Below are 15,931 nucleotides of genomic sequence, written 5' to 3'. Positions count from 1 at the left end.
TAAGAGATCATGTTTAGCTAGACAGTAAATTTTATCTATTAAACATCAACATGCTAAAGAATATGAGTTATTACTTCATAAGTACAAAATTTAATATTGGGTGACATTTTAAATGCATTTCCAGGAAAATGCGATTTATTAAGTGTTATTATTTTAGGTTTTGGGGGTATTCGTATAATCAATCAGTATACTCATGCCCTACCAATTTAACATTTAATTAAATAGGAGATGTTCAGGATGTATTTCACTTCCATTTGAAAATATTCATATCCCTGCTTTCTTTCACATTGAATTTGAGTTTAATATTTAACTGTGTAACAAAACTTTCGGGATATTAATAAGAAAATGCCAGGATTATAAGAGTATAGGCCATAGAAAATTCTAATCTCAAGTGGTAATTTTTATAATGACCAGCAGAGGGCTCTATGTGCACACATATTTGGAGTTTGCAGCTTGACACTACTAGACCAAATGCAGTTTTCCTCCTGTGACAAATAATTCACTTTTGAACTCGTTTGACCACATATATGCATGCACAAGCACTGTGTTAATGTGTTTATCTACTCCTTCATTTATATTATATCAAAATAGTAAGGCTAACTTAGAGCAAATATAATTTACAAATCAGATATCTCGACCCCTGTGATTTAAAAAAAGGAAGATTTTTCATCGGGAAAAGGTACTGCCATGTAGTTACTGGACAGTGACTGCATTCTAACGTTTTTCAAGTGGATATTTAAATGTGCCATCTATAAAAATAAGAATATCTAGGAATATCTCCATTTTAAAATCACCAGATGTTAATCTTTTGATTCTGCTTATGCTTTATTTCCAGGTGTATTTTTACATATTCTAGCAGATACACTCGGGAGTCTGGGTGTAATTGCTTCTGCTATCCTGATGCAAAATTTTGGTTTGATGATCGCAGATCCTATCTGTTCAATTCTTATAGCCATGCTTATAGTTATAAGGTAAGTGTTATGGTGTCATTTCCAGGTACTTCAATAAGGGAGCGGTGAGAAGTATGCTACTTAAACTACAGAACTAAATTATAATTTATGTTGGTTATCTTTTGATCTTCAGCAAGTTTCTACAGAGATGATTTCTATTCGTCTTCCTATTTTTTTCCTCATCTTTGGTTATCATTTATTACTTGCCTACAAGTTTGATGTGCCTTCTTGATATTTAACAATTAAGCTCTTGGGTTCATGATTTAAGTAGTAGTAATCTTCTTATAGCTAGCACTATATCGATAGAGTCAAACAGTGGAAATATAAAATGTATTGTTCCCTATAGTTAGAATCTTCTTCCTGACACCTTTATTTTTTACTCTCAATTGCAAAATATTCGTATATTCTGCTAGAACTATTTTTACTTTCTAAAGTAACTTTACCATTGCAGAAGTCTTGTAAAGATTCCCCAAAATATATTTGTGTTTACCTCCTCATTTAGGTTTTAGAATTATTGAGTACACATCTGTCTCTTAGCTCCGTCTCCTAGCTCCTTCTCCTCTTGTGCCTACCATAGTGCCAGTACATATGTACGCGTGTCTGTGTTTGTACATGCATGCGGCTGTGTCAAATTCAGAATAAATGTTTGCTGAATTAGATTGTATAGTTACTACTTCGAGTTTTTTTATTCTGTTATATATTGAGTTACTGATATAATTTATCAAAATAATAACATAACATTTACTTTTTGTTAACAAATTTCAGTTATTTAGAAATGTGCATTTTTGATGTGTTATTTTATTTATACTTATGATCTTACTGTCAGCAGAACTTTTTTGTAATCATAGCAAAGGCTTACTAGAGGGTAGACTATAATTATTTGTATAGCTGTGGCTGCACAGAATAAACTTCTTTAGTAGATGCTGTTAAAATTATAATCTGTTGACATTAATCATACATGTGTTTTAATATTTTTACTAAAAATAGGATTCATATATTAGAAATGCAGATTATTTAAAATTTTCTGTAAATTACTTGTGCTAGGAAGCAATTCTGCCATGTAAATCTTTCATAAAGCCTGAATGTCTTTTTTCCATCTTTAAACATCTTTATATTCGGAGAAAGTTCCGCTTGGATGTTGCATATTGTAAAGAGATTTGATAATTTTCATATCTGTGCAGTCGTACTTGGTCCTTCGGTATGCTCATCTAATCCTGTTTCACATTGTCGTTCTTTCCTGGTTCTCAAACTTTTTATAACTGGGACCTTCACGCTCAGTTTTCTGTTTCCACTCTGACTATTTGTAGCTCCTTTTATTTCTTACTTGGGAGATTTTAGCAGCCTTCACATTGGTCTCTCAGTTTCCCTTAAAACTCTCTCCTACATCATGGGTGAAATGATCTTTCTTAGATGAGGATTATATTGCATACAGATAAGAATTATCTTAAATTCTTTAGTGGCTCTTCCTTAGCCTCAGGAACTCTTTAAAGGGGCTTCATACTTTTACTTGAGACATCTCTTTAGTCTCTCACTCGGTCTTGATACTCTGCTCTCCGGCCATAATAAATTCCCATCAGCCCTCTGAGTATGTTATAAACTCTTGGCATTCTGGATTTTGCTAATATTTCCTTTGTCCCGAATACTCATTTTTACTACCTGTTTTCTGCCCTCCCAACTCCCAGCTACCCAAAGGTATACATTCCTGCAGATCAGATTTCAGTTTTAATGGCTTTTTCTTCTGGAAGCATTTGCTGACTCCTCTACCCCCCGAGTCCAGATTCAGTCTACCTATAAACGCTCTGAAGGAGCCCTCGTCCCATAATAAGCTGTGCTTTGTGCTGCTGCCCACAAGGTCAATCCTACTAGTTACTCCACAGGGGAAAGATGCGGCTGGATGCTCCTGGGAAGACGTGCAGCCTCAGAAACCCCGAGGGGCGGTTCTGCGCTTCTCTGTGGGCCTGCTGTGGGTCCTAATCTACGAACTAGCAGTGGAGTTTGGGGATAAACCTTCAGCTGCCCCTTTCATGGCAGTGACTTAATGTTTGGAAATTGCCTGTCTTGCTTTCTCTCTCTTGGTTTCCAGGAAAGCAGATGGCTTTTTTCATTGCTGTGAAGTCAGCACCTCGTTCGGCCTGTCAAACACTTGGTACCCAGCACATAGCTGAAGACAACTTAATGCATGGGTTTGGTTTGGTTTCAGGGAATTCATTTATAGTTCTGCTTCCATTCAGTTCGTCTACAAATATGAATGAATGAATACGTTAGTAAACAGATCCACTCATGCTCATGCACACACTGCCTCAGCGATGGGGGAGAAAGCCAAACACGTTTTGGAACACACGTTGGAAAAAATATTTGCACAAATGATATTCAACAAGTTACGTCAGTTGGCTCTCTAGCCAGGGAGGTCAAAAGGACAAGCTCCCTTGTTGTGATTTTACATTATGGTAGGGGGGAGAGCTAAAAAATTAATAAAGAACCTAGCAAAGTCTCGGGTCGTTCTTTACCCTTTACCGAGAGTTAAGTTCGGGTGGTGTGATCCTGAGAGTTGGCACTTCAGTTGGAGTGGTAAAGGAAGACTTCGGAAGAGGGTGTGGGTGAGGTTTGAGCGTCACAGAGAGTGTCGAGGAAGTACATCTCGTGTAGGGAGCAGTTGTGTGAGAGCATCTTTGCTACCAAAAGCAGGCCAGGGTAGCTGACGCCTAGGGAGTAAGGGGAGTGGTTTGAGGCAGAGCTGAACAGGCAGGCTAGGGGAAATTAGCCAGGGTGAGGAGGTGAGATTTGACTTCATATTCAGTGGAAAGGCACAGCAGCATGGCATTAGTTGACTTAGAGTTTTAAGAGATCATTTTGGCTGCTTTGTGGGTAATATAAGGGGACAGAAGTATACATGAGCAGACCACCTAAAATGCTACTTGTTGTCAGGGGCCCAGTAAGGGTGGTGGTGGTGGCTCGGCCTAAGGAATTAATCCTGGAGATCGAGAGATGCAGATGAAATTAGAGAATGCTTTGGGCGTAGTGCTTGAAAGATTTGCTGTCGTGTGAACAAGGGACAGGAGTGGGGGAAGAGGGGAATCAAGGATAAGTGCCGGTGCTGTTACCAGGCCTCTGAATCCATTCATTCCAGTTTGACTCCTGGGATTTAGGTTAAGTGTAGATTCTGATTCAGTCTATCTGGGGTCTAGAACTAGATTTTTTTATGCCCTGGATTTTGCTTGTGTGGCTTTTTGAATGAAGGTGTCATTATTGAAAGAGGGAAGATAGGGACATATAATGCTTTGGCCAGTCCTGTGTCATTATCACAGTCATAGGTGAGGTGGAGCCTATTGTTGCGGCCACTGCGTCAGTCTATTTTGTCGCAGCTCTCCCTCTGCTTTAGCAGCACGCATGATGACTTTCTTCAGGGACTGGTTCTTCCTGATGTCATGTTCAAAGTGTGGGAGGCAAATCTCGCCATCTCTCCTAAGGTGCAATCTGGCTGCATTTCCAAGACAGATCTCTTTGTTCTTCTTCCATGATATACTAAATATTGCTTGCTAGCACCATAATTGAAGTGTGTAAATTCTTCTTCAGTCTTCCTATAACTTCCTGAATCTTGGGTGTACAAATACGGAATTCTTTTTTTTTAATTTTTATTGTAAAGTAGGTAGGGGTTTATATTCCAGACCATCAATTTTGTGTTCAACAGTTTAAAATACTAATCAAACTCCCCAAAAGTTTGCCCTTCACCTGATCCTTTATTTCTCTCATCCCTCTCGTGGTCTGGTGTCTTCCAGAATGTAGAATTCTTGAGAGCAGTTAGGTAAATAGAAAGGGTTGGAAGATGGTGATTATTTGAGTCCCATTTATCTGGCATGGATGTACCATCTCCTCCCTTTTGTTCTCCTGACAGACAGACAGCTTGAGCCTTTCTTTCCTGCAAGTCCCAATTTGGCTTTAGTGCTCCTTTCTATACAGTGCTTCGCAGGGCCACAGCAGCCAATCAAGGCAAAAGCTAGTTCTCGCCCCTTTCTATCTGTGTTTTACTGACCTACTTATTTGTTGTTGTTAACTACTATTGATTCTACTCGCCAGTCAAGTGATGGTGTGCACAATACGATTGTTCTGTTGTGGTCCATAGATGTTCATTGGCTTATTTTCATGTATATAAATATATGGCACATATAATTTGGTACCTTATCATTATTAAAGCCCTACCATTGTAATTATTTGTGGGGCTTTTTTTTTTGTTTATTGCTGATGACAAATGTTTTACTTGCTAATTATAAAATACTCAAACATGACTGGAATTTGTAATTTATCTATTGAAATTTTCTCTTCAAGTCATTTTATAGCTGTTTCAATGCCTCTTCTGGGCCCAAAAGTAGCTACAGGGGACAAGTAGCTGACTGGTATGGAACTTTCATTGTAACGAGGAAGACAGTCAGTCAATGGGCAAGTGAACTTACAAACAGATAATATAATTTCCAGTGGTAATAAATGCTGTGGGACAGGACATTGGAGATGGTATTTTTAGAAGGGCCTGGAAAGGTCTCTGGGTAAGGTCTTTGGGTAAGGTGGCGTTTGAGCTGAGACCCGAATAGGTAAAGAGGGAGGCATGAGCCTATTTGGAGGGCGAGCGTTTTGATGGAGGGAAGGTAAAGTGTAAGTACACAGAAGTAGGCACATATCGGGGACAGTAGGAAGGCCATGGATGGTAGAGGGGTTGGTGTGTGTAGAGTCCAGGAGAGGAATGGGGTGGAAAATGAAATTTTGAGTGACATCCACTTATGAACAGGATTTAGAAACATGGATTTGGATGGGTTCATCATACAAAGAATGCAGTCAAGGGATCCGAGGTCTGAGCCCTGGTGGAGGTGAGGAAAAGGCAGCCGCTCTAGCAAACATGATCCAAGTGGACGGGCCAGGGAGTGAGAGGAGACACAGCCAGAAAGTGTTGTAGAAAGGGAATCTCTAGCCTTGTGAAGTGCTGCTGGGAATGACAGTTGGCAATTTTGACAAGAGTGCTTTCCGAGGAGTGGTGCGCATGCAAGCCTAATCAGGGTAGCCTCCTGAGAGCAGGGAGGGGAGGGGAGGGAAACGGCAAGTGCGTCTAGTCAGCGCTTTGAAGGGCTCATGCTGTAAAGGGCGGCCGTGTGATTGCCTGGCAGCACTGAGGGCCCACTTTGAGGTTTGTGGTCATGAATTTAAAATGAAAACAACCAGCCTGGTTTTGTTTTTTTCCTCCTGCCCCTCCTGTCTTCTATAGCTGTGTGGTAAAATGTCTGGAATAAAAATTGTTGAATTTCACAGGTTTGGGGTTTTGTCAGGTGAGTAATCGCAGAGTGAGTAGGAAAGGAAGATTTAAAGGAAGTGATAGAAGCTTTAAAAAAGAAAATAAAGAGAAAAATGGGCAAATAGACTGGATATTCTGTCAGGTAGAAAGATTGGGGACATTGAAAGGATTCGGGTTGTGAGGTGCTTGAAATTGGTGTCTTGAGGCCTGAAGTCTGCTCATGGGAGTGGGTATATGGCGTGAGGTGGGAGATGAGATGATATCAAAGGCCAAGTGTTGGCTGGATTGTCCGTATGAATATTTAAAGTACAAGGAATGAAATTAATGGAGCGCTACTAAGTCTGTTGCTAAACTCCCCAGTGACTGAACGGAAGCTGTCCTCTGGTCGTCAGGACTGGGAGGCTGTGTTTTGAGCGGAGGAGTGGATGCAACAGTGATAGGGAGAACATTCCGCTTTCCACAAGACCTCGCTGAGTACGTGAAGTGGCTCTGCTCTGTTGAGCCAGTTCCAGTGCATTGTGACCCTGTATGACCAAGTAGCATGGCCCTGTAGACGTTCCTGGGCTTCAGCTATTGCCAGGGCAACAGCGATGGACCGTGGGTGAAGCATTGGGCTGCTAACCTAAAGGTTGGTGGCTTCAGTCCACCAGTTGCTGTGCAGCAGAAAGATGAGCCATCTGCTTCTGTAAAGATTCACAGCCTCAGAAACCCTACGGAGCAGTTCTGTGGGCTCACAGTGAGTCAGCCGAGACTAAGTGGGCTCATGGCCAGGCCTTTTAACCCACAGAACAGCTGCTTGGTTTAAAACATCACCCTTTCGGGGGACAGCCCACCTCTGCCCAGGTGAGCCCCGAGGGCTCCTTGTACTAGAAGTATGGGGGAGAACAACTTGTAGGCAAAGCAGTTTCCTCAGGTACAGCTGGTTTTCAGGTAAGCGGTAACTTGCTATGAATATTCAGAGACAAGGCAAAGAATTTAATGAAAAGTATAAGTTTAAATTATGGAAATAATTACGTAGATAACAAACACTTGGCAAATACAGAAAAAAAATACCCATAGTTGCATCAGCCAAGAGAACCTTGGTAATATTTTAGAGTTTTATTTTGTCTTTTTCTTTCTGAACCCCTTTTGTTTTTTTCTTAGTAACTTTATGTATTTTGTGTGCATAAAATAGTATTCTGACTAATTGTTTCCTTTTTCCTGTTATTAGAGTAATTTAGGAGACCTCCCCTTAATCACTGTTCAGCCCTTGAAATGAACTTACCCCTTTACCTCAGTTTTCAGTCAAACAACAAAGTAGGCAGGTTGGCAAGGAGAACAGTAACACTGGGGAGGTTCATACACTCTTGAACGATCAACCATTTGAGGAAAAGCGGGAAGCCATTATCCAAGGCCACATTTCCAAAGGGCTCAGAAAGGAGAAGGAATGTTCCCTTTGTGGGATTACAATCAGTGACATGAACAATATTCTGTGAATCGTTGAATAGCAAACTGATATCCTCTATCCACCTTCACCCAGTGCACAATACAAAGGTTAAAGGTGAGACAGGGTTATATTAGAAAATTTGGAAAATGCTGAAAGGAATAAATGAAAGACGCCAAGAAAAATCGGTCAGCATCACAATATGAGAGGTCCCATCACCACTGTTAGTGGTATTTCTTTACCTAAATCTTTAGTCTTTCTTATTTACCTTGTTGAGTTTCTAGTAGCTATTCTGATTATAAACTTGGTCATGATCAGGGCATACACAGGAGCTGAATGGAAGAGAATCTTCTTTTAAATCGTTAAAGTTTTGGGATAGGAGGAGATGAGCCAGTCAGGGTGCAGTGTAGCAAAGATGAAACATACAACTTTCCTCTAGTTCCTAAATACTTCCAACCCCCACCCCCACCCCTATTATGATCCCAATTCTGCCTTACAAATCTGGCTAGATCAGAGGATGTACATTGTACAGATAGGAACTAGAAACACAGGGAATCCAGGACAGATGATCCCTTCAGGACCAGTGTGGCGATACCTGGAGGGTGGAGGGAAGGTGGGGTAGAAAGGGTGAACCAATCACAAGGATCAACATATAACCTCCTCCCTGGGGGATGGACAACAGAAAAGTGGGTGAAGGCAGACGTCAGACAGTGAAAATATGACAAAAAAATTTATATATTATTAACGGTTCATGAAGGAGGGGGGAGGGAGGGGAAGAATGAGCTGATACCAAAGACTCAAGTAGAAAGCAAATGTTTTGAAAATGATGATGGCAACAGATGTACAACTGTGCTTGACACAATGGATGTATGTATGGATTGTGATGAGTTTTACGAGCCCCCAATAAAAGGATTTTTAAAAATTGGGGGAATGATTTGTTAGGTAGCAAAGGCTTAAATTCAAGGATAGCAAAGGACAACTCGATGCAGAACAACATATTGAAATTTATTCTTACTAAAAATATGTCTCAATTATCTATTTTTTCTTGCATGAATGGGAGATATTTTATAGATTTGGATTCATCTAGGTGGTATAACATTTAAATTATGCTGCTTTTCTAAAATAAGCCAACATTTCTGACAAACCTTCAAAAAGCATGTAGTATTTTGGAGTCCCTGGGGTGATGCAGATAGGTAAGCACTCCACTACTAGCCAGAAGGTTGATGGATCAAGTCTACTTCCAAGCACCCTGGAAGACAGGCCTGGATCTGCTTCCCCAAAGTCACAGCCTCCGAGCACCCTGGTGACTCACAGTTCTCTGACCCCACGGGGTAGCCACCAGTGGGAACTGGCTCAGCACCAACTAACACCACCGATGCAGTGGGCATCAAAACCGTTATGTAAAAAGTGGAGGACAATTTTTAAGAGTAGCTTCAAATCGCAAAGTAAAGAAATCATCATTTTTAAAGAAAGCAAACCTTAAATGTTTTCACGATGATGAAATACTTGAAAAGAGATTACTCTGAGATGTTTCTCAAATTGGGTAAGAACTTACCTAATTAGCCAAGGCTGATTGTAGGAAATAGATAAAAAAATATTTAAAGAATCATCAAAATAAAGTATGATGAAGTAATTTTTCTTATCCGCCACGCCCGGGTATGTGTCCAGTGCATCCGGAACTAGAGAACTAATTAGGCGCCTGCCCCTCGTACGTTGTTCTGCGGGGCTCACCGTGGCCCGGCCGGTGTGGAATGTGCTGTGGGGATAACCATATACCTCTCCTTCCCAGACTACCCAGTGTTCATTCATTCTGACTTAGATTGAAATTGAGTTCCTTAAAAATTATTTTTTTTCTTCCATCATCTTTTTCATGTAGTCAGAGGGTGATAATTATACGTTTTTAGGAAATACTTGCTTTCTCCAATGAAAATCAAGACATTGATTATTTCAGTGAGTATAGTTTTTCATAATTTAAAAATACACTTTCTAGTAGAGATTTCTGAACCGTTGCAGCCCCTTACCCTTGCTTTTTTCCCCATTAGTGGAACGAATTGGGATGGAAAAGTGAATTAATAGCTCGGAATAGAGAAATCAGGCTGCCTAATCATAGCTTCCAATCTCACTGCAATTGAAAAGCAGTCCCGTTTCCATGCATGCATCTGTAACTTGACTTTTGATTCATTTAAATAAAAGGGGTGACTAGGCATGATGAAAAATGAAAAAAGGTATGCAGGCTGCAGAAATAAGCTATGCTGGACCAGTACAATATTCCGGAAACATTGTTGGGATTATTTTTAATCCGTTTTCTGCAAGTTTCACCCATGTGATCTTCTGATTTCTTTGTACCTTTTCACAGTAAATATTTGTAAATACAGAAAAAAGATAGTTAACTAAAAGAAAATGATTCTGTGATAGGCGTGAAAGGTTTTTAATAAAATAGTGAAGAAAAAGTAATAATAAAGGGAAGAGACACGGTGCTGCAAACTTTAGAAATGACCGGTAATGGCATAAAAGGAGGTGTGGAGCAGCAAGACTACGCACTCATAAGAAAGGAACAATAAACCTGGAATTCTTTTTTTCTTCTATTTTATTGGGGGCTCTTACAACTCTTGTTACAAACCGTACATCTGTTGTATCCGACATATTCGTACATATGTCCCATTGTTCTTTTCTAGATATTTACTTTCTAATAAGAATTCCTTGGTAAACCTGGAATTCTTAGTCTCATTTTATCATCGTTTGTGAGGACTGGATTTGGACCAACACTGATTTTCACAGAACTTGTTATTTCATTGGTAAAGAGATAATTATTTGTGGCGCAGAAGATGTAAAAAAGTAAGCATTTTTAACCTGGAGGAAGCTAAGCAACTCCTCAAACACATGTATGAGAAAGTGTGTGTGTGTGTGTGTGTGTGTGTGTGTGTGTGTGTGTGTTCCTTTTTCAAAAACGGTTTTGGGTGTTGCCTAACAATTTCCTTTGTGGTTTACCTTTCAAGTCAAGTTATAGTTCATGAGCTGTACACTTTCTATATACTCTTGGGGGCTAAGATAAAGGGAGTTTCCCAAGATTTTACTTTGCTGCTTCTATGTGTGTTCACATTGTGAAATTAAACAGATAGGAGCATTATTTTACAAAAAAGGTATTTTTCAGTCATCTATAAAATGATCCATCATAGAGAGCTTCTGTAACAACTGATGAGTTGAACAGTCTTTTCGTAACTGGAATTCTTAGGGAGAATTAATGACTACGCCCAGTGTATGTACTTATCCTCTGTTCATCTGTGCATATAGAAAAGAGGATACACACATTACACATAACCACTATGCTGTGAGTCTTCCTACACTCCTTAAAGTACTATAAACCCCACATGCCTGGTGCCTCTGAGTCAATCCTAGCTTATGGTGACGCTCCAGGACAGAGTCGAACTGCTCCCGAGGGTCTGAGGCTGTACATCTTCAGAGACGCTGACAACAGAGCACCTGGTGACCTTGTTAGCAGCCCAGTGCAGGGATGCTGTACAGGCTGACGTCTAGTATTATTAGCATCATGCTCAGAGTTTAGATCATAACTTCTTAACATTGTTTCCTATGGGAAAACAGTGTCTTTCCGTGAGTGATAGTACTGCTGAATCAATTTTGGCTTATAAGGTCTTCGTGGGACAGCAGTACTGCGCGGCTGTCAGGCTTTCCTGGCTGCCCTGTACAGAAGCAGAGCGCCAGCCTTTTCTCTTGTGAAGCTGCTAGATGGGTTCAAACCATCTGCCTTTCCATTAATAGCTGAGCGTTTAACAGTTTGTGTTTTCAAATACCAATTTTAAAATGCCTAAAAACGCCTGCACTCATAAAGCAGGCAGCACTGTATGAGCGAGTTCTTGGTTTTTCGATTCGGGGCTAAGCCACCTGCCAGCACTTCTGTTGGTGATGATGGCAGCCGAGCGCAGCCCATCAGGCGTCCACGGCAGCGCTGGTGCAGCCGTCGGGCCTTTCCTGCACTCCTCACCTTCAAGCAGAGCCGTATTTCCCGAGTCTTGGGACTTTTAGAAATGAGTTCATGCTAATAAGCACTTTATTTCCGCGCGCGTGCTTGTGTATGTGTGTGTGGGGGTGTTTAGGTACATAGGTAAGCTTTTTTCCCCTTCAATCATATTTTCACTAGAACTTTTAGAAGCTGTCTTTAGAAAATGACTCATGGACAGTATCTCCAGCTATTGATTTGTCACTAAAGTACCATATGACAAATCTAGAGTGGCCATGAGGAAGTAAGCGGAAAAGAGCTATCTGAGCTAGCGGCTTTCAATCTGAGTTAGTCAGATTGAACTCCTTTGTTGAAATTAATATATGTTTAAATGGAAAGCACACATACATATTTTTCTCTAAGCTAAAGACCGAAATATCTACCAAAATTTAAATGAACAGAGGTAGTTATTGAATTCTAATAAAAGAAACAGAAACATAGTTTTAGGGGGGAATATATATATATATATATATCTATATATATATATCTTAAAGTGAAATCAGTTGCTATGTTTAAGTATTAATTTATCCTCAAAAGTTTTAGAACTGTTAACTCCAAAAAGGAATTGTTTAATTTTGCTGTTTAGTGGTTTATGATTTATATTTCGATTTTAAAGGAAGCAAATATGAATTAGGTATAATACAGCCAGACATACTTGTTAGTTGTGATGTACAGTTTGATGTAAATTTCGTTGATTAAAACTCAAACATTTGCCTTATCTTTCACTTCGATCTGTGCCATACTGTTTGTAGCAGGGGGCCCCGAGGGTGTAGTGGATATGCATCGGGCTGCTCACAGCAAAGTCAGTAGTTCAGAACTAGACCCGTACACTTATAGACAATACAGTTCTATACTAGGAAACTGAATAAGAAAAAGTGGTAGTTTTATTAAAGCTCCCCTGTTCTACAATTGTTGGTATCTCACCACTGTTTACAGAATAAATCTCTTACAATCATAGTATTCCACAGTCCTCTGTTACCTGCCTGCAACCTACTTTCAAGCCATATTTTCCTGAACAGTTATTGTATCATATCACCTTTATTTAAACTCTATCACTTGTTACTTACAGTTGTTATTTACAGAAGCTTAGCTTTACTTGTGGTATTTTTAACCTGGAATGCCATCCTCTTCATCTTTTTTTCTTCCTATGACAGGTCCTACAATCTTTAAGCCTGAACTCTAATTATTCCATGAAACTTGTGTATTCGTGTATAACTTATCAAGGTTTTTAAATTTTCATGATGGCCCTGTATATTGTAGAGTACCTCTGTATACAACATAACCATACCAGTGCCTGAGCGCTAGACTGTCTCAGTCATCTCTATATCATCACATCTAGTACACAGTAATATTTGTTCAGTTCTGGTGTCCTACATTGGAAATGAAGAAACTTGGGGTATTCTTCTAGTTCTCTGATAGTCAGTGTTTGCTGCCTCTGTTTCCTCTCATCCAGGTTTTTGGGGTCTCTTCTGTTTTTATGATGCGATGATTGGTGACTGCTTTGGGGATGTGTGCGTGTGATCCCTTTAGCATGTAGTAAGCAGAGGCTGGTCACACATAGGAAGAAGGGTTCACAGAGTAAAGTCTCTCTCCAGGTGTGCCGTTTCAAGTCTCTTTCAAGACAAGCAGCTAGTGAGCTGCCTGGGTCTGAAGCCAAATAATACCAACGTCAGCACTACAGGTAACCTTTGAATAACCTGGATTTGAGCTGTGAGAGTCCACTTGTATGTGGATTTTTTTAAAAAATCATTTTATTAGGGGCTCATACAATTCTTATCACAATCCATACATACACCAGTTGTGTAAAGCACGTTTGTATATTAATTGCCCTCAAAATTCTCAAAACATTTGCTCTCCACTTAAGCCCCTGGCATCAGCTCCTCATTTTCCCCCTCCCTCATGAGCCCTTGATAATTTATAAATTATTATTTTGTCATATCTTGCCCTGTCCGATGTCTCCCTTCACCCACTTTTCTGTTGTCCATTCCCCCAGGGAGGAGGTTATATGTAGATCCTTGTAATTGGTTCCCCCTTTCCGTATGTGGATTTTTTAATTGCCCATGATGCTAGTCACCTCCCCACGAGGTTCATGTCTCCAGTAAACTGTGTATAGTAGTAAAAAGTGACCTCATGATTTTCTGGTTTAGTGCACTATTGTAAACCTTGAACAACACCGTGAGACCCATACAAAGCGACCCTACTGATGCTAAAAGCGCTCCCAAGAAGCAAAGCAAAGTCATAACACTACAAGAAACAGTTGGATCGCATGGGTATATAGCGAAGATTGAAGTCTACAGACTCACTTGCTCACCATTTTTAAGATAAGCAAGTCCAGGAACTTTACACAAGAAGAGGAAATGCACCACGCCATCACTGTAGTGTCTCACAGCAGAGGCAAAAAACCCAGCACCTTTTGATGTTGTGTTGGAAATGCAGCTAGTATGTGGGTGTAGTATATAATGTAGTCAATATGAGCCAGAAACGACTTGATGGCAGTGATTTTAGAATGTAATACAGATAAGCTACAAAACATGTATTTATCGACAGTTATCAATAAGGATTCCAATCAACAGATGACTACTAGTAGGCAGTTTTAGGGGAGCCAAAAGTTTTCACTTGTGCCGGTCGGGGCCAGGGTGTTGGTGCTTCTAAACCTAACATTGTTCAAGGGTCAGTTGTATTCGAGAATACAGATCTTAGGCGAAATCTGGAGCCTTTTTAAGTTATAACCTGTTAGAATGTAAAATCTAGTCTTCTCTTTGCTCTGTAATCTAGATATTTTAATATCTTGGTGAAAATGGAAGTCAGAGATTATATTTTTCTGTTTAATATGTGTTATTTTTCCCGAGAAATATTCAAACCTCTTGTATGAGCGGATGAAGCAGGACTCATCTAATAGAGTTACAGAGAGATTGGTATATTATTGCCTGTGTGGCTCTCCTTTTTTGCATCACATTTTAAATGTTCTTGTAATTTGTTGGCCCTTCAACTTGTCAAGCACGATATCCTTTCCTGAGACTGTTCTCTCAGTGCAGGAGACAAGATCTCACCATTCTTGCTTTTAATGAACATTCTGGTTATACTTTTTCAAGACAGATTTGTTTGTTCTTTTGGTGACCCATTGTCCTTGCACGCTTTAGGCTCTGAAGGGATACCCGTGCTCTTCAGCTCTTTAAAGATGCAGCAGATTGGCCCGGTGCAGCACGCTTTTGATCTCTTGACTGCTGCTCCTATGAGCATTGACTGGATCCAAGAAAGATGAAATCCTTGACCACTTCATTCTTTTCTCTGTTGGTCACACCTGTGAGAATTGTGGTTTTCTGTACACTGACAGGTAGTCTCTGCTGAAAGCCGCAGCCCTTGAGCTGTATCAGCAAGTGTTCTAGCCCTTCTCTCCCCTTCCTTTCTCTTCTCTCCTCCTCTCTTCCCCTTTTCTTCTTCTCCCTCTCCTTCTCCTCCTCGTCCTCCTCCTCCTCCTTCCCCTTCCCTTGGCTTCATTCACCCTTGGAGCAGCCCTGTGGCCTTTTCCTCCTGCAAAGGGCAATGGCCTTGTGGCTCCAGTGCGCCTCTTGCGGGCACTAGTAGAGCTGTCGCTGGTGCTCAGCTCTGGGTGGTTTGGGGGCAGATGCTCATGATTAACAGGATAGCAGTAGCCAATGCTCCAGTGCCAGCTGTATTCCCAGCATCCGGAACTTGCTCCGGGCCCAGTCCCTGTGGCTACTTCTTTGAGCCCCCTCCCCAATCCAGCTGCTGGTGGGAGCCTAGCTACACAGGCTTTGTCTGGTGGGCTCCCATACGTTTTTAATATAATAGACTTTATGGAGCTTCAACCGCAGATGGTACAGGGACTGTGTATAATATGATGTTCACACAACATCCAAATCACATAATATTTTATTTCACACAATGTATCATGGACATTTAGCAATGCATGCTTGTACTTCTGTTACAGAATTTGTCTCATTTCTTTAAACTTGCTTATTTAAATGTTTTTCCTGTTAGGCCTGAAGAGAAATGTCATGTGCAGTACTTTCTCTCGCTGTGTAACAAATTTACCAGCGAAAACAACTGTCTCCGGGAGGCAGGAGTGTAGGCCTGGCGGGGCTGGTCCTCCGCACCAGTTCTCCTGAGTGTGCAGTCAAGGGGTCGCTCTGCTGTGGTTTCAGCTCAGGCTCAGGCCTTCTTCCCAGCTCACGTGCTGTTGACTGACTGGCTCCTTGAAGCTGGAGCACTCTTATACAGGTCCTTACTTGTTCAAGGGGAGGAGG

General features: G+C 40.7%; 1 protein-coding gene across 1 annotated transcript in view; it reads left to right on the top strand.

Moving 5' to 3' along the window:
- Positions 1-15,931, top strand: part of SLC30A7 (solute carrier family 30 member 7) — an 85,400-nt gene that overhangs the window by 41,736 nt on the left and 27,733 nt on the right. Inside the window, exon 8 of the mRNA XM_004699225.2 lies at positions 836-971. Coding sequence (XP_004699282.1) covers positions 836-971 — 136 coding nt within the window. The remainder of the gene's footprint in view (positions 1-835; positions 972-15,931) is intronic.

This window comes from Echinops telfairi, unplaced genomic scaffold, assembly GCF_000313985.2.
Source record: "Echinops telfairi isolate 266 unplaced genomic scaffold, ASM31398v2 ScPeMD7_443;HRSCAF=831, whole genome shotgun sequence".
NCBI classification, from domain to species: domain Eukaryota; kingdom Metazoa; phylum Chordata; class Mammalia; order Afrosoricida; family Tenrecidae; genus Echinops; species Echinops telfairi.
This window is presented reverse-complemented; position numbering and strand designations above follow the sequence as displayed.